This window comes from Mus caroli, unplaced genomic scaffold (genome assembly GCF_978045245.1).
Source record: "Mus caroli unplaced genomic scaffold, Mus_caroli_1 scaffold_16, whole genome shotgun sequence".
NCBI lineage: Eukaryota > Metazoa > Chordata > Mammalia > Rodentia > Muridae > Mus > Mus caroli.
This window is the reverse complement of record NW_028227271.1, coordinates 69,401,881-69,422,968: the sequence shown is the minus strand read 5'-3', so window position 1 is coordinate 69,422,968 and position 21,088 is coordinate 69,401,881. Positions and strand designations below refer to the sequence as shown.

The 21,088-nt window shown below is 38.0% G+C and overlaps 1 protein-coding gene across 4 annotated transcripts in view; it reads right to left on the bottom strand.

Annotated features, from left to right (window-relative positions):
- Stk3 (serine/threonine kinase 3) overlaps positions 1 to 21,088 on the bottom strand; it is a 306,970-nt gene that overhangs the window by 143,160 nt on the left and 142,722 nt on the right. For all 4 annotated transcript variants that reach the window (XM_029469538.2, XM_021183619.3, XM_029469541.2 and 1 more), the window contains one exon: positions 4,795 to 4,932. In XM_029469538.2, coding sequence (XP_029325398.1) covers positions 4,795 to 4,932 — 138 coding nt within the window. The remainder of the gene's footprint in view (positions 1 to 4,794; positions 4,933 to 21,088) is intronic.

Here is a 21,088-nt window from a genome sequence, read left to right as displayed (position 1 = left end):
AAGAGAATAAATGCTTTTATGGCATACCATATCACTCAGTGTCATAGGAGTGATAAAAACACACACACACAGAGGCACATACCCTCATACACATGCATGCATACATATATACATATTATTACAACCCACATAAAATGCAAATAGACTGGTATTTGTTTGTAAGTTTCTTTAATGTATGTTTACATATTTCTTGTTTTCTTGCTTTAACTATTATTGACAAATTTTCCCCATATTCTAATAACTTGTTAATTATTCTTAAAAAAAGCTTTAAAATTCTTTATTTTATATTCATAAATATTATTGTAATACATTGGCAATTTCAGTTAATTTCTTTTCAATTTATTGCTTTTGAAGTAGACAATCCTATAAATGATACTGTAAATCTGTAAATGATACTGTCATTTTTCTTAGAACACTATATTGGTCAGTGTTTCATCACCATAACACGTCAGTTTACCTATAAACAACAGAAAAAAACAAACAAACAAAAACAAATTCTAAAAGAAGCAAAGTTTTTCTTTCTCTAAATGTATCTGAACTAAAAAAATTAAACGAAAAGTGGGTAAAGAAAACTAACTAAGCTGATCTAAGAGATGGCTCAGCAGTTAAGAGCCTGCTGCTCTTCCAGAGGTCCTGAGTTCAATTCACAGCAACCACGTGGTGGCTCATCTGTAATGGGATGCCCTCTTCTAGTGTGTCTGAAGACAGCTACAGTGTACTCACATACAAAAAAAAAAAAAAAAAAAAAAAAAGAGAGAGAGAGAGAACTACTAATAATTTTTTAAAAAGAACTAAGCTAATAAAAATACAGAAATTACCTTTAAAGCAATCTATCATATTTTGTAAATTTAACTGTTTTTTGAGAATTTCATATATAAGTACTATATTTAATCATCTCCCCCACCCAACCTTTAACTATCTCATACTCTCATTTTTTTTTTCAATTTTATGGCCTGATACACATATACACATTTAATTATTACTGATACACACATACATAAACAAAACCTGAAGAGTTTGTTACTACTGATATACACACACAAACCTGCAGAGTTCATTATTACTGACACACACATACAACCTGCAGTTATTGCTGATATACAATGACACACAGACATACAGACATACACACACATACACACACACACACACACACACACACACACGTTGAGTTCATTCACTGTTGTTCACACATGTATATCCACTTAGGGCTGACCACTGGGGGTTGGATAAGCTATTGGGGGTTGATCCCTGGAGAATACTGGTTCTCCCTCTGTCAGCAGCCATTAAGTCCCTATTAATCTAGGGGTGGGGCTTTGTGAGATTTTTCCCATCCACTTGGTATACCACAAATTGTTACAAAGGTTAAGGTCTCTACAAAACTGTGGTCTCTTAAGCCAAACAGCCAGAGGACAGATAGATAGAAAACTTTTAGGCAGCAACCATTCTTCCAGAGCAGCAATTCTCAACCTTCCTAATGCCTTTTAATAATGACCTTCATGCTCTGATGACCCCAACCATAAAATTATTTTCATAGCTATTTCATAACTGCATTTTGCTGTTATGAATCATAATGTAAATATCTGATATGCAGGATGATCTCAGGCAACCCGTGAAAGGGTTATTCAACTCCCAAAGGAGTGATGCACAGGTTGAGAACAGCTGCAGTAAAGGCGAGCACCAAGAACAACACTATGGCACATCACTGGCAACAGCTGATGGGAAATCTAGACTTCAGCCTCACTCAATTGTCCAGGTTTTCTACTGAGATGAAACGATTAACTGCTAACATAGGAGATTCATCTCAACAAAGTAAAGACTCCCCTCCTCAAATGGAAAGGGTCAGCAACGACCATGTGAAAGCCTAGACTTAGATCGTCACAGGTAGCAATATGCAACCCCACTCCCTTCTTGTTGGAGAAAGGCTACTGTGGAAGGTCTGAACTACCATCACTGTTTGGTATGATACTGAATATTATATTAAATGGCCATCCCCACAGTGTCAATATAAGTAACTGAAGGAACCCAAGCTCTTGATCTTCTTTGACACTGAAGAAAGGGATAGATGGATGGATGGATGGACAGAATGACCGACCGGAAGATACAGACAGACAGACAGACACATACACACACACATACACACACACACACACACACACTGGATGAATGGATACATAAATAGGCAGGTGGAAAAATAGGTGAGATAATAGCTAGCCAGTCTCCATGATCCCTCCAACAGAAACAAGTGAGAACCCTAACTATGTATCCTCAAGTGATACAAGAAAATGAACGGCCAACCCAAGATATTATGAAGAAAATTACCACAAACTTCTAAAAGTGCAGTTGAAATAGTTCTGGAAATAAGGAAAATGATGTAAGGAACTTTTAGGCACCAGGAAGACAAATAACAGAAAGAACAAAAATAGGGTAAATAACAGTAACTTTCTCTTCTCTTGAATTTCCTCAATTAAGGCTTATGTTTAAAGCAAATATTATAGAACTGATGTAGTTCTCAACTACAAAGACAAAATATTTAAGGCAATTATAACCTAGCAGTGAGTCAGAAAAGAGGGTAAAGTTACTTCTAGATCTTACTGGAACTGGTAGAATAAGTCACACACCATGGGCACTGATACTCCAGCATCAAATTTCATAATCAAATAATCAAATACTGTTGCCATAAATAACGGTTACTCTACCGTTCATGTGCAAAGTTGAAAACAATAAAGAGTAGGGCTTAGGCCTGGCAGTATGGCTTAGAAGGTAAAGGTGCTTGCCATCGGTCCTAAAGATCTGAGTCTAAAGCAAAAACCCACATAGTCCCCGTGAGTTGTCTGTCCTCATCTTGACATAAATAGATAAATTTAATTAAAATATTTCTAAAAGAATGTGACTTGGACAAATGAAATCTATGTAGACTAATCATTGGTTTATTATGTGATCTTCAGTGTGTCATTTAATTTTTCTGGGCTATAATAGCCTCTACAAAATTAAGGAATTATATTGATATATTTTAAGTGCTTCTATCCTTTCTAACTTAAAAAGATTTTTACCATAGGAAAAAAAAGCTAGAAATAATGACCAAATGCATGAATGAATGAATAAATAAGTCTCCAGACAAACTACTTTTCGCCATCAGATATTATGGCTTTTGTGTGTTTGTTTGTTTGGCCTTTTTTTCCAGACCTTTCCTTCCTTCTGTGTTTCTCATGTACGGGTCAATCACCTACATGTTCAGTATAAGAATGACATCAAGAAGCTCTTGATTTGTTTGCTTAGTATTTTATTTATTAGTATTTTCTTGTAATTTTAATGTTTAAAAATAAATGCTTTAGCCAACTATTTTTCATTTTTTATTTTTTACTATGTGGATCTTGGGGACTGAACTCAAGTCCTTGGGCCAACCATCTCATTGGGTCCCTTAATTTTTTTATGTGCAGGGAAGGCCATGTGCATGGGTGTGCCAGAGCACACACATCCAGGTCAGAGAAGGGTGTCAGACTTGGCAGCAAGAGCCCATTCATGCTTAGAGCTACCTCACTGCAATGTCCTACAAGCTGGGAGCTACTTCACTTCAGTGCCCTATATGCTCAGAGCTATCTTACTACAGTACCCTTCCATGCTGAGGGCTATCTCACTGCAGAACCCTTCCATGCTCAGAGCTATCTCACTGTTGTACCCTTCCATGCTCAGAGCTATCTAATTGCAGTGCCCTTCCATGCTGAGGGCTATCTCACTGCAGTGCCCGTCCATGCTTAGAGCTATCTCACTGGCCCAAATTTGCCATCTTAATCATTAACAAATTAAGTCTTGAGATTCTATCTATGTATGACTCAAAACTCAAATAAACTGAAGGGGGGCATTTGGAGGAAGGAGAGAGGGAGAATGGGGTGAGGAACTGTGGAAGGGGGTACTGGGAAGGAGGGCAACTGCTGGAATGTAAATAAATTAACTACTTAATTAAGAAAAGCATTACAGACTGTTTCATGGAGCCTTCAATCAATTTTATTTTATTTTTAATGGTAGTGCAAGAATTTTTTTTTTTACAAGAACTGTGACTTGAATTCTTTTCTATTTAACAGTAAGAAGCATCGGAAAATTATTTGTTACTTTAAGACACACTGAGGTACACTGTAGACATACTGTGAGAGACTCGGTGAGGCACAATATAGATATACCTACATGCATATGGTGTGGCATACTTATTAGTTGAGAGTTCTGAGGCAATTCTGTTAAGAAGAAAAAGTTCCACAAACTTGTTTTTCTAATATAAATATTAAGTTATTTCTTTTTGCTTTAAAATTCATGGATTTCTTTAAAAGCCTCTTGGTTTTTTAGATACATAGTTTATTTACAGTAGGGATAAAATACGTCACTCAGGTAACCGTATCGCTAGCATTTATAACATGTCATAATCTTTTCAGGGATCGTGGATTTACATACATTAGAGTGGAGCCAGAAGTCAAGGAACAAAGCTGAGTTAAGAAGCACAAGGAAACCACTGGGAGATAAAACCCACAGCAAGAACCCACAAGACAAGGGACATGGGAACACATAGAAGACAAACAACAACAACACAAACACGCAAGAGTTAAGTGCATGTGTCACAACTCCATGTTTTCAATCTTTAGACAGTCCTGAGACTCAGTAGCTTCGGGAATCTGTGAAGAGGAGGAGAAGGAAGAGAAAGAGGAGGAGGCGGAGGAAGAGGAAAAGGAGAAGGAAGAGGAGGAGGAGGAAGAGGAGGAAGAAGAAGAGGAGGAGGAGGAAGAAGAGGTCCTCATGTGCACTGACCTGTAACAGCTGTGTCGCAGTGGCTCTCTGCTCAGGACTCTTCACCAAGCACTTCTTCACAAAATCGGTGAAGTCATCAGACCAAAGTTCAGGTTTCCTGAATGTTGGTGGTGGGTTTGTAGGGATCATAAAAATAGCCTAGTGTAGAGGAAACATCCAGAAGACACAGTGAGAAACACAAGAGGACAACCACATAAACACATCTCTATTTCTTATCAGAGTTCCAGCAAGACTGCAATGGGGAACCAAGTCTGTCTGCTGTGAGTGGGGTCCCTCCCCATGAGACCCCTCGACTTGAGCTGCAGCTCGCTTAGCACATTGATTCTTAGTTTACATTTGGTTTTTGAATCTATCACGAAAAAGACACATTCATAGACTTTTTGCCAAAGACATTAACTGTCAAAGCTATATCTCCAGATCTTGTGTGCCAGATTTATTTGGTTTAAGTATTGCAGCTAGAAAAGGCCAGCAGCAGGCTAATCTGCATGTGTAACCCAAATTATTTAAGCATGAACAAAATTACTACTGTTCTTAAATACCAAGTAATGGAGGTTCTAAATGAAAATATTCAAATATACCACTTCAATTTACCAGAAATAAGTTAAGTGCTAAATATCCATAGCTATGATAATATATTCTGATAGTTCAAATATGAAAAGTATAAAAGAAACCCTCCATCTCACAGCCTGTGGTAACCATCTCTCCAAGTTCCATGTGAGAAAACAACCAAACTGAAACAAATATAATATACTCAATAAATATTAACATTTTTACTCATACATGCTATTAAAAATGAAGAGACAAATAGCAGTAACAAATTTTATGAAATAAAATGAATTAGAACACATAATGACTACTCAGAGGTAATTTTATGTACCTACTAATAAGTAAATTTATAGAAATACACAATTAACACCACAGGTGAGGGGACAAACCAAAGGCCTTTAACAGCAATAAGTAAGCACACATAGCACACAATCATGGACCCTTAAACAGAGAGAATCTCAGAGGTACACCCCAGTCTCACTTCTTAGGTCTGAGAATCTCAGAGGAAGCACCCAAAGTCTCCCTTCCTAGATCTGAGAATTCCATCCCATTGGAAAGGCATCTTTTCATCTGACTCTAGATGGGGCTCTTCTTCTGTATGCAAACCTAATATACATTAAGTCATGTTCATTCTCTTTAATGCATAAAAAGACAGGGGCAGTCATAGTATAAAGTATAATAACATTTAGAAATTAAATTTTTATCATTAAAAGGATTAGAATATTGTTTACAGCTAAAACTTCTGTTCATATATAGAGAAAAGATCACAAGTATAAAGTTATACACAAAACATTTTACTGTATCAATTTTAATGTATTCATTGCATAAGACAGAGTTTCTATTGTACACTGAATTTTTATTAATTGGCAAAAAGATATGTATAATTGGCTTGAAATAATAGTAAAAGATATTTACTTCAATCTGTTCATTTGACAGAAAAATAAACTAAAGTCTAGAGAGATTAAGAGTTAAAAGTGAAATTTCAGATGCACAACAGTGTTGTCATTTAAATCATCAGAAAAGCGTCATAATGCTTCCAAGTTTCAACAAGCAAAGATGATTATTAAATGTAAACAAACACCTAAGGAGATGTGAAACATGACAAATGGTCCCACTGTCAGCAAATGGATCCACCAAGTCCTCCCCTCTGCTTCCTCTGAGGGCAGAGAGCACGAGCAGCTTTAAGGCTATACAAGGTTACCTAGACTTACTAGAAATCCAACTGTCACAATTACTAAGCTGAAGTCCATTCAACCAAATATGAGAGAATATTCAAAGCAAACAGCATAGGCTGCAAAAGAAATGCAGCTCATGCTACAAGGACATACAAAATTATCCAAGACACCTCTGAGAGCTAAAACAATAAAACTCTAAGAAGGAAATGCATGAGAAAAATGTCATGACAGGAATTTGACAATGACTTCTTGTCTGGAACCAAAGTTCAGGCAATAAAAGTAAGGTGAACTCCATAGAAACATATGGCTCTGTACCTCAATGGACATGATCACAAGAGCAAAAACGGTATCCAAAATAGAGAATTACACAGACACAATAGCAAGCTACACGGCACAGAAGATCCCTACATCTCAGCTGTCAAAAATACAACTCAAGTTTAAAATAGGTGAAGGTCTTAAATAAACATTTCTTCAAGGAAGAAACAAAATTAGCTAACTAGCACGTGGCAGATGCTTATCACCACACACAGGAAAAGGCAATCAGACACAAAGATGCAGCACTTGGAACCCAACAGGAGAGCCTCTGGGAAGAGAAGAGATGGGGAAAAGAGAGGGAAGGCTCAACAGAACCAGACCCTTAAAAATGGTTAAAGCTGGGCCTTCAGAGGTGGCCTAGAATTTAATTCTTGCAGGAGACCCATGTTCAATTCCCAGCACCCACATGGTGGTTCACAACTGTCTAACTCCAGTTCTAGGCACTCTGGTGTTCTTTTTTGACTATGTGGACACCAGACATGTGCATAGTGAACATACATACAGGCAGGTAAAATGCTCATACACATAAGAGTGTAGCCAGGATTGCAAAGCAAAGGAAACAGGTATAATCAGATATTTCTGTGGTCATTTTCTGTAGAGTCAGCTGATAGAATGATCCAGAAATAATCAATTCTGAAAGTAACAATAGGTCGCTGACCAATCAATAACAGTGGGATTACTTTGTTCTGTTGTATTTTGTTGACTTGTTTAGACAATGTCAAGCTTACCTATAAGGTAAGAGAATCTCAGACTTAGGCTGACTTAAACCAGGGTGTCACTTGGTCAGTCAATCATCTACTTTACTCACTGGGCCCTTCAAGTATGTGACTTCATAAATTTTGCTATTACAAATTTTAAAATGCTATCTATACCTGAAACCCACAGAGCGCACAGTCAACTAGTAGAGAAAAATTAATGAACATATGGAACAAACACCATGAAGGTCTTTCTCTAACTGGGTTCATCTCTGATGGCTCCATAGTAATACTTGACTCCAGTGAAGCTTCAAGAATGGACAAAATAAATAGCAGCTTCAGAAAAGAGAGGGAGGGAATCACCTGTTCCTTCAAACCAGAGTTAAAGCAATACATCCCTACCTCTTCTCTGAGAACAGTCCAAAGAAGAGAGCTGACCTTAACCTCAGCTGCAGGGAGATACGAGATTGTCCAGATAAACACTGTCCCCACTGTTCTGTTACAAATTAGCAGATAACAGGCCCAATGATTTATGTCCTTGAAGCTAATGCTTCTCCTTTGAACTTTGAGCCAATAAGCTGCAGTCTTATCTTCTGATAATCTTAACATATAAGGTTCACCTGGCAGTAGCTATTAGAAACCAGAGGATAAAAAGCTTTACTCTAACTCTTATTTACCCAGTACTATCATAAAGTGAGTATAATGTCACATAATACTTGCAAACAAGCACTGAGCAAGCATGGACATTGAGCGTACAGTTCAAATAAGCAAGTCTATTAAACTGTCTCCAGGAAAATACTATGTCTTTCATTTCTGTCTTTTTAGAAAAATCAGTAACAGACGTAGATTTTCTCAGAGTCTTTACCGGATTCCACTAACCTCTTAAGAATCTCTAGATTTTGTATAAGTCAAGTCATAAGCCCCTGTTGTAGAAAGTGTTGATTGCCAGTGGCCAGCCTTAAAATACCCTGCTACCAACCAAACAGCACAGACACACATTAGAGCCATATAATTGATCTTATCTCTAACACCATTTGATCGAAGAATGTTAGTGCAATAAATTATATGATTAGCCTATGCCTGTTTCTACACAATATACTGCTTAACTACACACTAAACCTATCACTACCTTTGGATTTTTTTTTTAATTTCCCTGATCACAAGTACTCTGAAGATGGAAAAAAAAAAAAAAAGTGCTTCAAAATGCCTAACTAGCTTCATGCCTGAAATCTCATGCTTTAGACTCGATAAAGCCCAGCTTGCAGAAAGTGCTTCACTGAGAAGCTATCACGCATAGATTTATAATCTCAGTCGAATGAACCAACAGCTATGTCGGAGCTAAGGCAACTGATCTGTAATGCACAGGAGCAAGGAGCATGCCAGTATAACAGTAAGTCACAGATAATATGAGCAAAAGACCGTCCTCATAGCAAACGAGAGGAAGGCGAGAGAGCACCTACAAAGAACAGCAGAGCTATTTTGTGAGAACCTTAAGCAACCTTAATCAAATAAAGATGTTTTTTTTTTAAAGAAGGAAATATAGTAATAACCTCTTTTTAAAAATGTTACAAATAAGAGCAAACAGTAAATGAAGGTGAAGCTGGATGTCATCAGAAGCACAGCCCCTGACTGCATCTCCAGTGTGGTGATTTCATACAAGGGAGACAGTTGGACTCTGTTCTTTGTGTACAAAAGATGTCAGCATCCAGGTGTAAAACTCCAACTCTGAAAATAGAATAGCATGCTGGTTTGAAAGAAATGCAAAGGTGAAAAGGGTGTGGAGAACGCTTGTTCTTGCCTTGCAATTTCTCCAGTGGAATGAGCAAAGCACAGGACTCTAGTTAGAGCAGTGGTTCTCCACCTGAGGGTCTCTACCCCTTTGGGAGGAAGTGTCAAAACGAACCTTTCACAGGGGTCACATATCAGATATCCTGTATATCAGAATTTATATTACAGTTTCCATTACAATTCTTTTTTTTAAAAAGTTTATTTATTTTATTTTATGTATGTGAGTACACTGTAGCTGTACAGATAGTTGTGAGCCTATATGTGGTTGTTGGGTATTGAATGTAGGACCTCTGCTCGCTCCAGTCAGCCCTGCTCGATTGCTCAGTTCCTGCTCGCTCCAGCCCAAAGATTTATTTATTATTATAAGTACACTGTAGCTGTCTTCAGATGCACCAGGAGAGGGCGTCAGATCTCATTGTGGGTAGTTGTGAGCACCATGTAGTTGCTGGGATTTGAACTCCATTACAATTCTTAATTGTAGCAAAATTAAAGTTATGATGTAGCAATAAAAATAAATTTATGGCTTTAGGTCACCACAACATGAGGAACTTTATTAAAGGTTGACTTAGAGGAACTTCCATAACCACTTATCAGGCCAGGAAGTATCAGTCTGCTCGCCTGGAAAGTAATCGAAGGAAAGAGGTAGAGTGGGTACTCTGGCTCTGAATGGAGTGTGGCTACTGGACTGAACACTACAGTATCTATCTACACTATCAGAGAACACTCAGCTGGACTGAACACTACAGTATCTATCTACACTATCAGAGAACACTCAGCTGGACTGAACACTACAGTATCTATCTACACTATCAGAGAACACTCAGCTGGACTGAACACTACAGTATTTATCTACACTATCAGAGAACACTCAGCTGGACTAAACACTACAGTATCTATCTACACTATCAGAGAACACTCAGCTGGACTGAACACTACAGTATCTATCTACACTATCAGAGAACACTCAGCTGGACTGAACACTACAGTATCTATCTACACTATCAGAGAACACTCAGCTGGACTGACCACTACAGTATCTATCTACACTATCAGAGAACACTCAGCTGGACTGACCACTACAGTATCTATCTACACTATCAGAGAACACTCAGCTGGACTAAACACTACAGTATCTATCTACACTATCAGAGAACACTCAGCTGGACTGAACACTACAGTATTTATCTACACTATCAGAGAACACTCAGCTGGACTGAACACTACAGTATCTATCTACACTATCAGAGAACACTCAGCTGGACTGAACACTACAGTATCTATCTACACTATCAGAGAACACTCAGCTGGACTGAACACTACAGTATCTATCTACACTATCAGAGAACACTCAGCTGGACTGAACACTACAGTATCTATCTACACTATCAGAGAACACTCAGCTGGACAACCCTATGCCTTTCAGAGGAAGGGTTCCCTTCTGTGGATTCCCTTCTGTGGATTCTCAGTCTGAAATGGAATATTAGGAAGACTTTTATTAGTATTTAAGACAGAAAATATTAAGGCAGGTAAGTTGAAATTTCAACCTGGCACGAAGAGGGAGATAGAAAGAAAGTAATAACTTTAGGTTAGGCCAAAAAGAAACAGCAAATTACAAGAACTCAGGCAATCTGTCTCCCACAATTCCTCCATCTCACTTTGGAAATGCTTTAATCTGTATCTTAGTGAAAGATACAGGAAAACAGTTTTGTTGTTGTTGCTTTTAAAGAAATAAATGATATAGCAAACTGTAACTGCATAATCTTCTTTAAACCCTCTTGTGAACCAGAGCAAGCATGCATTCCAAATCCTGGGCCACCAGTTCTCAGCAGCAGACACATTTCACAGTTACTGGAGAACATTTAATTATCATTTCTCATAGTAAGAGTATAGAGGACCCATTCCGAACCTCACTGTAGGAAGCACAAACTTAGGGGAATTCACCAGTTTTACAGACTGAGAAAAGATAGCAGAGGAATGGGAGACTTACAAAAGCTTACTTACTACCTCAGGGCCAGGCTTTCATTAACAGTAACTAGTCTCTATCTGTTGCTACCTATTTTGTTACCTAAAAAGCAGATATTTATCTATCTATGTTATAGATATATCTCATTTCACCCTATTTTACAGTTTTACTCATACATAGTTGAATGATCAGAATGCACAGATGGCAAGAACCCATACTTCCACCCCATGCATCCCATAAGGAATGAGGGAGAGCCTCCAGGTTCCACCTTTGTGAAACTGAAAAGGGCACCACAGGACTTCTGCCATGGCTCACTGTAAAAACAAAGAATGGGGTGAAGCCCTGCATTCTTCTGTGGACATCTAGCCACTGCAGAATATAGGGACCATGGGAGCCTGGCAGTAAGCAGCTGCCCTTTGCTCTACCTGTTGAGGAGGTCTACACACCCAGCAGGACTTTCACTGTCACCCAACAGTAAAACAATCACCAAGCAATGGATTTCCAGGAGGAGCCAGAACTGTGACTCCACCCAGCCAGCAATGAAGAGCCACTCCTGCCACCGGTGTCCACAAAGGCTGAGCAGAGAATCCGAAGTTCAAACTCTACTGGTCCCCAACTGATGTAATGTCAAAAAGTATCTCAAGCACAGAGTTTACATGAGACTTGGAGAGTAAAAAACCTTTTATGTCCAATTTTTAACTAAAAATTCCTTATCCTATTCAAGAACCAGGAAGATTACAACTTCATTGGCAAAAGACAACAGATGTTTTTAATAGAGCTGTTAAACTATTTTAAAAGTAGAAACAGAAGTGCCTCAATTAACAACTATAAATAATAGTTGAAGGGCACTTGTTGCCAAGCCAGACAGGGAAGATATAGTAAAAAAGAACCAGTAAGCTAGAAGATAGAACAACAGAATAAATTACTCTGTAAGTACAACACAGGAAAACTTGACTTGGGTACATGGGGGTAAATGTTGGGAACCAATCTGTGCATAGCCCAATTCCCCACAGGGGTAAGGATGGGAGAGCTGAGGGAGGGATGGATAGAGTCCCATGAACTTCTCTGGGACCAAGTCAAAACATCCAGCATTCAGGTTTTTGGAGTTGTAGAAAAGAAACATGTTATATATTGTAAACTGTAATAGCTAGCAGTGCAATTAATTTTACAACACATCCAGCAAGCCTGCACTACACCTGTGCAAGACCGGACCAATCAGTGGACAGCCAGAGACCAGGTTGTGCAGGCCCCACTTCTCCCCTTTAACTACTTACTGCAGCTGGTGGATTCTAGAGGAGGGACAGGTCTTGTCTTCAGTTCTGCAACTACTAGTGAGTTCATCAGACTCCTATCTCTAGCTCCAGACCCACGACAGCCCAGGTGGCTCTCAGTAAATTCAGTGGGCCACAAAGCAAAACAAAGAGACATGAGTGTGGGTAAGGAACGTACAGGAGGGGCTGGTGGAAGTGGGTGAGGATGAAAAGGTGACTGCAGTGGAAACCAGGAGGCAGAGCTGGGTATTGACCATTTCTCCACGTTCATTTGTGTGTGAATTTTTAATATAAATGCAAGGTGTAAAGCATCCATTGAAGGAAAATGTTTCCGTGAACACATTTCAACAGCTCAACTTTATAACAAGTATAAACAACCCTGTTAAAATTTTCTGGACTATGTCAGCATTTGGATTTTTTTTAAATGAGTAAATTTCTTATTGACAGCAACTAACTGGTGTGTGCGCAGCACCTCTATCATCTGGTGAATTCCATCTGTTCACTGTGCTTTTCTAATTGAGTTGTCCTGCATGCAAGTACATGTTTTTAATGTTGTGCTGCTCCTGTAAGTTTGCTATTAAAATACATTAAACTATAAAAAACAGAAAAAAGGAAGAATAGGAGGGGCATGAAGAGTCACATGCAGTACACACGTGTACAAAACTGTTGCAGAGAAAATTCAGTTAATAAAAAAAAAAATCACAGAAATTTCTAACATTTGGCAGAGCAGACTTAGCCTACAGAGACCAGAGACTGTACAAATCACGAGACAGAAAAATAGAATTCACACAAAAACATATTAATTACATTTCAGAAAATCAAAGACTGAGAGCATAAAGCAATCTCGAATGTACAAAAAAATGAGACCTTTAAATGGAAAGTGAAATGACGGCTGATCTCTTATCAGAAACCGTGAGCATTGGAGTGGCATAAAGTGGTTAAGACCAAGAACTGCCAGCAGATTACAACAAACAGTGGAATTGTCCTTCATGGATGCACAGAAATCAAAAGATTCTAAGGTAAGAAAACTTAACAAATTCATCACAGCTCTATCCTAAAAGAAGGTTAAGGCCACTTTTCTAAATAAAAAAAAATATGTAATTAGTAAATGTGAAATAACCAGGAAGGAAAGTAGAATACAGTTTAAATCAGTACAACAGATTCTCTCCTTTTATCTGAGTTTTTAAAATTATTTTTCATAATTTCAACAAAATTTAATATATGTGGAAGACATTATTAATACATGGGAGAAAATAAGAGAACAAAAAGAAATTAGGGTTCACTGTGTCACCTAAGCTGGTAAAAGAGATAAACTCATACACATTATGGATAAATCAAAATGGAACTCGAAAATACATTTAAGAAGCCCACAGGAAGGCAAGAAAACAGAAACCAAACACCAGAGGAAAAATACAGAAAACAAAAGGATGAAATAAATGTAAAAAATGAAAAAATCAACATCCTCTGACAACAGCCACAGGAATCTCAATCATCGCCTCTCAGACCTAGCTGTCCTTTACAGTCTGCACATACTCTTTAAGTACTCAGATACCAAGAAAGACCATATCCTGAGACCCAGCACACACCAACAGATTTAAAGAGCTGACTTCCTAGAGTACCCTGCCTCACTGTAATTGAACTAGATATCTTATTAGAAAGATGAGCAGAAGCACCAATACTTGGAATCTAAACAGCAAATTTCTACATAATCCATGGTCAAAAGAAAAAGCCTTGAGGTAAAGATTTAAAACCCTAAACAGAATGAAAGTGAAGTACAGAGCACCAGATGTTGACATATGGCACAGTCCTGAGAGCAGAATTTTCCAGTCAACACTGTCACTCCCACCCCTTAACTTTCCTTGTCTCTCTCCCAGCCCTATCTCTACTAGCCTCCAAATATGGGCTCTCAGAGCTGGCTACCCTTCCAGAAAGATCTCACGTTCCATGTTTCTCTTTTATAACACTTCATCCTTCCTACGCCACATCAAACTTGGCATTGTCGAATTCATCCCAGTTCAGTACTAGAAAGGCAAAGCAATCAAGACATGCAGTGAGAGAGGGTAAATCACAACTCTCCTACCTGTGCACTAGCTTCAAACAGCTGTTGAGTATAGCTCCAACCAAATGCATGTCATCAACACATTTTCAGAACGATGGAAGGGGATAATGTGAGGCCAGGAAAAATCAACTTATTCCTCTATTTTATAGATGTGAGGAAGAAAAGAGTGTCTGTGGTACCTGAATGCAACGAACCTCAGAACTTCACACACTGATTTAAGAGAGTCTCCAGTACATGTCTGCACAGGGCATTATGGTGGGCAAACTAAAGAAGAAATGGGGTAGCCTGAGCAAGACGTGCCTTATGAGCCTGAAAACCCCAGCTCAGATCTATCAGCCAGGTGGAGGTGATTCTAATAGATCTTTGCTATTTCCTAGTAGAAGGGGAGGAAGATGATCCACAGCTAAAACACTTTTAAGGTCATATGTCTTCAGAAATGAACCCAGAGGAAACACTTTACAATTAAGCTTAACAACAGTTTTTACTTTCATATTTCCAAGGATCCTAACTAAAAATTGACAAAAATTTATGTTTGTCTTTCTATCACATCTCACATTAGGACGATGAGAACACAAAACCAATATACCCATCCATGCCTTGTCAGACAACAACTTCATAATACCTTTACTACCACAGCTCAAGCCCCTCCATCTCCTGCCTGACCTACTGAAAAGCAACATCATCATTGTTTATCTTCCCTGCTCCCGTACCCTTGTGTGGCTACTAACCCTTCTCCATAAAAAGAACAGCTCATTTCAACCCAGCTAGAACACAGTATTCCTCTGTTTAAGATCTTCAGTGGCTCCAAATCTCAGAGTAAATGCTAACCATCAAACCATAGCTTATGAAGGAAGCCACAGTGGTCTGGTCCTCTGCTACTCCTGTATAGCATCTATGTCTCTTGTATCTAACCTGGCTCAGCCATTTAAGCCACCTTGCTGTTCCTTATACCAAATACTCTATTTAGATTCTTCTAAGGAAACATTCTTTCAAAAAAGATCTGCATGGTTTATTTATTTAAATGTTTATTTTCCTCCTTTATCTGTACTAACCCTAACAACCACCTTATCAAATAGCCTTTCTCAACCTCTCTGTGTCCACGTAATGACACAAACACATTTGTCATCCTGTGTCCCTCTTACAGTTACAAACCTTATCATCATTTTAAAATTTGTGCATATACAACTTAATACCTTTCTTTTGTTATATAAGTACCTTTCAAAAGGCTGGATGCATTTCATTTATTGTTATATCTCAATGTCTAAAACACTGTGAGAAAAAGCACTTACAAATGAGACAGGGCTGGGAGGGTAACTCAGCAGTAGTAAGCTGTTTGCCTCACAAGCCCAATGCTCTGAGTTTGACACCCAGCACTAAAAGACAAATGAGTAAATAATGAATAAATCACTATACCTACACCTTAGCCTTTCTCAGGGGGGACTTAAAATATATAAAATCTTACAAAGAGATAGAACTGGATAGCTAAATAAAATGAATATTATATGTATGTACACATATACATTCATAAACACACATGTTAGCTGGCTTTCTTAGGAAGATGGAAGACTTGGCAGGAAATGATTAACTTCAGAAAGAATAAAATTTATATGAGTCACTGACAAACAAGTCAATCCACCTTGAAAGACTAGTAAGTACCAACAACTATGTGAAAAATGTTATAATAAAACCACATAATTAGGCGCAGAGAACAGGACTATCTTGCCAGTATTTGTTGTCATTGGCAAACATCCATATTAACTCAGCTTCCCCAATTCACAATACAAATGGAATTGTGAATTGCCCCCTCACTGGAGAGAAAGACTGGGTTACAATCTGGGTTCATGTTAAAGTTACCTCATGCTTTTCAACTTAGATCTGACCTACAGGAAAATTTTTAACAGATTCTACTGGACAAGTGCCATAGTAAAGTTTAAAATTAGCATTTCAGATGCTAACCTAAAGGATTTCCATTTTATTTCTCAAAACCAAACTAGGCTAAAAATAAAATATGATGAATTATGAGTATAAAGTGAATAAAAGAAACATTTTGTCAGGGAAAAAGAAAAGTTTAACACTAGTCCCTTCTCTCGTTTCTTTTGATTTCATTCATGCGGGGCCTGAGTCAGAGCTGCACACATGGCGGCTGTGAACTGATGAAGCTGATACTGCCCCTCTTTCCTTCAGTTCCATTATGGAAACATACACACACGCACATGCACACCAGGGTTTCACGTAGCCCAGGCTTCAAACTTTCTATGTATCTAAAATAGCCTTGAACTCTGGTCCTCCCGCCTCTACCTCCTAGGTGCTAGGGTTACAGGTGTACAGTACCACATTTATCGACTTACCCCATCGTTGTAAGAACTCTTTCCCTGTAGACATGTGAATAATTGAGTCCCTGTCCCTTATAGGTCATCCTCCATAACTTAAGTAGGATGCACCAAAGTCCAAGTTAGGAAGCCAGTAAGTTTATTGGGCATGAGTCAAGGTGGGTTACACATAGAAGCCTGACTATGAAAAATGCTCACTGCATGATGTATATCCACTTCTCAGAGACCTGCCCTTGTAAACCTCCCAATACCATGAGGCCACATGCAATTGGAGCAGTAGGACATATTGTGGCTGGGAGGTACAGAAGAGTGTAGACAGACTCTCAGGTGAGAGTCTGATGGCCCATTCTTCTACCTCTTCCTCCTCCTCTCAGGGGTCTCTTATAAGAAGTCACAGCTAGCTGGTCTGATGAACACTCTGGCCGCTGTGCTCAGAAGGTGGTACTCCACAATAAACACAGACATGTCTCCCTTCTGAGTTACTACATGTGCAAAGGAAAACGAAATACTCCCATTTTATACAAGTACATTAAATTCATTAATACCTGCATGTCACAAAACATTGCGTTTCCTTTACAAAAAAAAAAAAATGCACTAGCCGCTGTACATCTGAGTCAATAAATTCATAACTAGAAAAGTCACCCAAATATAATGAAATGTCTGAGCTTGGGGTTTACTGGGTGGTGGGAAAGCTCAGGATGTTCTCAATGGAGACAGTTTAGAGGAGAGATGGAAGAAACTGTAAGTAACAACGTAACACTGAGCAGAAAGGGGGCAAAGATACCTAGAAGCACATACAAATAAAGTGTGGCTAAAATGAAAGGCACGTAAACAGAAAGGTACTCAGAGCCAAAGGCCTTCTATAACACTCTAAAGAATCTGACTACTAACTAGCCTCACACTTGTAAAGCTGCTTCCTGATGGAGAGGTTTTGAAGGGAACAGGATGATCTGTGTGATTTAAGATGATAAATCTAGCAGTGTCGTGAAATTGACTCTGGAGAAGACAAGATGGAGGACTACTATTTAGAGTGATGTAGAAATGCAGAGGGAAAAATACTAAGGCCGAAAAATGGAAATAAAGAACTCTTAAAAGAGTAATGCATTTAGTAAGTGCTGAGTAATCTGAAATCTGAATTATCTCTAGCTATGGGGACTGGGTAGGGAGAAAATGTCAATAGAACTTGACTAATAAAACTGCAAGATTAGACAAAAGCTATTTTCCAGACTCTTGAATTTGGCAACTGGTAGTATGAAAAACAATGGAAGATATTGAATTAAAGCTTGAAACAAATGTGTGAATATTAGATTTTAAGTGTCTCAACAGTATAGAAAATAATTATCTAGACAGGAACTAAAAATGAGTACAGAACTCAAGATTGACAGCCATGAGGGTGGGGGAAATCAAGAAATGAGATATCAAAGAAGTCAAAAGAGGCAAGGGTGGCAAACCGATCTTCTATGGACAGTTGCAGGAGAGCAGTGGGGAAAAAAAGAGCCAAAGCCTACTCAAGGAGAAGTAAGAAGAGCTGCAGCCAGAGGCATATGCATCTGGGCAGTTCCATGAGAAAGGAAAGGAGGGTGGGGCAGACGGAAGGGTAGGAGGGACCATTCCAGAAAACAGGAAGAGAATGAGAGAGCATGAAGTTAAGGCCCAAGGAAGCACTGATCAGATATTTCCATCCTTAGGGTATTTCTAATTTTTTCTAATTTTTCATTATGTATGTTTAAACAATATGTATATAGCACATTGATTTACAAGGCGAAGTATTAAATACCCTAAAAAGAACCATCTCTTTCATTTTCACCAGAATCCCAGGAGGAAATATTTCTCCATTTTATATTCCACAAGAAAATTAAAGGATCAGAAGTTTAAGTAATGTTCTTACATACTCTGTAAATACAGGACAGAGTTGTAAACTGAATACAGACAGTCTAACTCCAAAGCCTATGTTCTCAGTCATCAGGTTACTCTGCCTTCTATACAACAAGATAATAGTTATGGAGTTTGTGGATCAGAAACTTATTAAACTTATTAATATATTTTTAAAAAACAGATAATTAACAGTAACACTACTAAGGCACTAATAAACATGGTTTTCTCACTAGTATATAAAAATATACATAAGAACAGTTCTTAAACAGTGGGGAAATTACTTAAGTTCAGCTGTTGAGTTGTCCCATACTCTGGCTTTACTACTTTCCTATACATGGTACTTTGTGTTTCATAAAAGAATTTGAAACAGGTAACCTTCCCATTTTTACTGGGAACAACCTGAAGAAAGATCACTTGAGTACATACATAAACTGGTATATAAGGCCTCTGCAAAAAAAAAAAAAAAAAAAAAAAAGAACAGTTCTTAAATTTTTACCATGCAACAGAATTTTCTTGTTTCAATGCATACCGGCAAATTCACCCTAAGAATTTAAAATTCTCAGCCAGAGATGAACTCATATTTCTGACAAGCTCCCAGAGGCTACTGGAAAGCAAGCCTTTCGAATAACAGCCATCAAACTGAGATTAACATAGAAACACCTGGTATGTGGTACATCATCAGTAAGAATTGTCCACAATTATTACTAATAATGACATAATGGCTGTTACCACTGTCACAACACAAAGCTGACATAGTACCTGATGACCCAGTAACCTGCCTTTCAGCCTCCAGACTCCGTCCTCCCCTCACACGCTAGTCCGTGGCTCTCCTAGGCTGTGACCCTCCCTGCCCTCATGTCTTCACCAGTCTCTCTCCATCATTTCTCAACCATAAGTGTCTTAACATGGCTTACAGAATCTTTGCCTGCACTATTATCTAATTACTCAACTCTCAATATCCTCTTGGAATGCTGCCTCTTTAAGTATTCTCAATATAAAACCACATATCTCTAACAAATCCATATATGTTCTATGTTTCCAAAGAACTTGGAATAAAATAAAATAAATAAATTAATAAAATAATAAAGAGAAAATCGGTATGTGTGGACAATTCTCCTGGAGAACTTTACATGAGTTATCTCATTTAACCTAGTAACTCTTCATGATAACGACTATATTAATTCTCATTATGACATATGTAGAAATTACTTTTCTCTAAGTGATACAACAGTAAATAGAACAGCTAAATTCTACCATTGCAATTACACTACACAAACATGTATTGGATTATTTAGTACTTAAATGGTGTTTAGAATATAGATTTTTAAATACTAACTTAAATATATTTCATTCCTCTTAATACTTTTAATTAATATTTGAGTCTCCTTTTTGCTAGCCACTAGATAGACACCAATGATGATGATGTTATTAAAAAACTAGGAAATGGGACCGAGTACCTGTTCTCATGAGACACAACTTAGTACTGAAGGGAAATACTTATAAAAGAGGGGCGAGAGGGACTACAGGTGATAAGAAGTTGCATTACAGGCATCAAGTGGACGGAGCCTTAAGGCTGACATTTGTGGTTCCTCTGACTACATCTCAGTCCCAATCCTCGGCCCCGCCTTCCCTCTCCCCACACACCCATCACACACACGCACACGCACACGCACACACAAGGAAGGACAGGGTGACTTCAATAAGTATTGAAAGAAAAAGTATAAGCTAAGTTGATATGTATGAAGAATTGAACCTTGTAATTGTTCTTATACTTTACCCTGCAGTGTTATAAGGGTACAAATTACAGAGAATATAACTTAAAATGTCAAGGAGAACTTAATTATTAGATCAAGGACATACCATTAAAATTGTAAAATATATTCTCTGGTTTTTCTTCAGATCATACATGTTCCTAAGAAATAGCCTGCTCAGGCTATAAAAGTTAATTGTATGTATATTTTCAGGGATGGCCATTTGGTTAAATCTTTCTTTAAAAAAATACGTTATTTAAAATTATATTTGAATTCTTTAGCTCTGTTTATCCTAGGCAAATAGTTATTAACTCTCTGAAACAGAATGTAATACAGACTACCTAAAGCTAATTAAATAGCATTTGAAAATATGTCTCAATGTTACTCATAGTAAAGACAAAATGATATGTCAAATTCCCAAAAGCACTTTTGTTTTGGACAATACTAACTATGATTAAACAGGAATTAGATTCACAACTGAATACACAGCATTTGAAGAATTAATAGAAAAATCATTTCTAGGAGT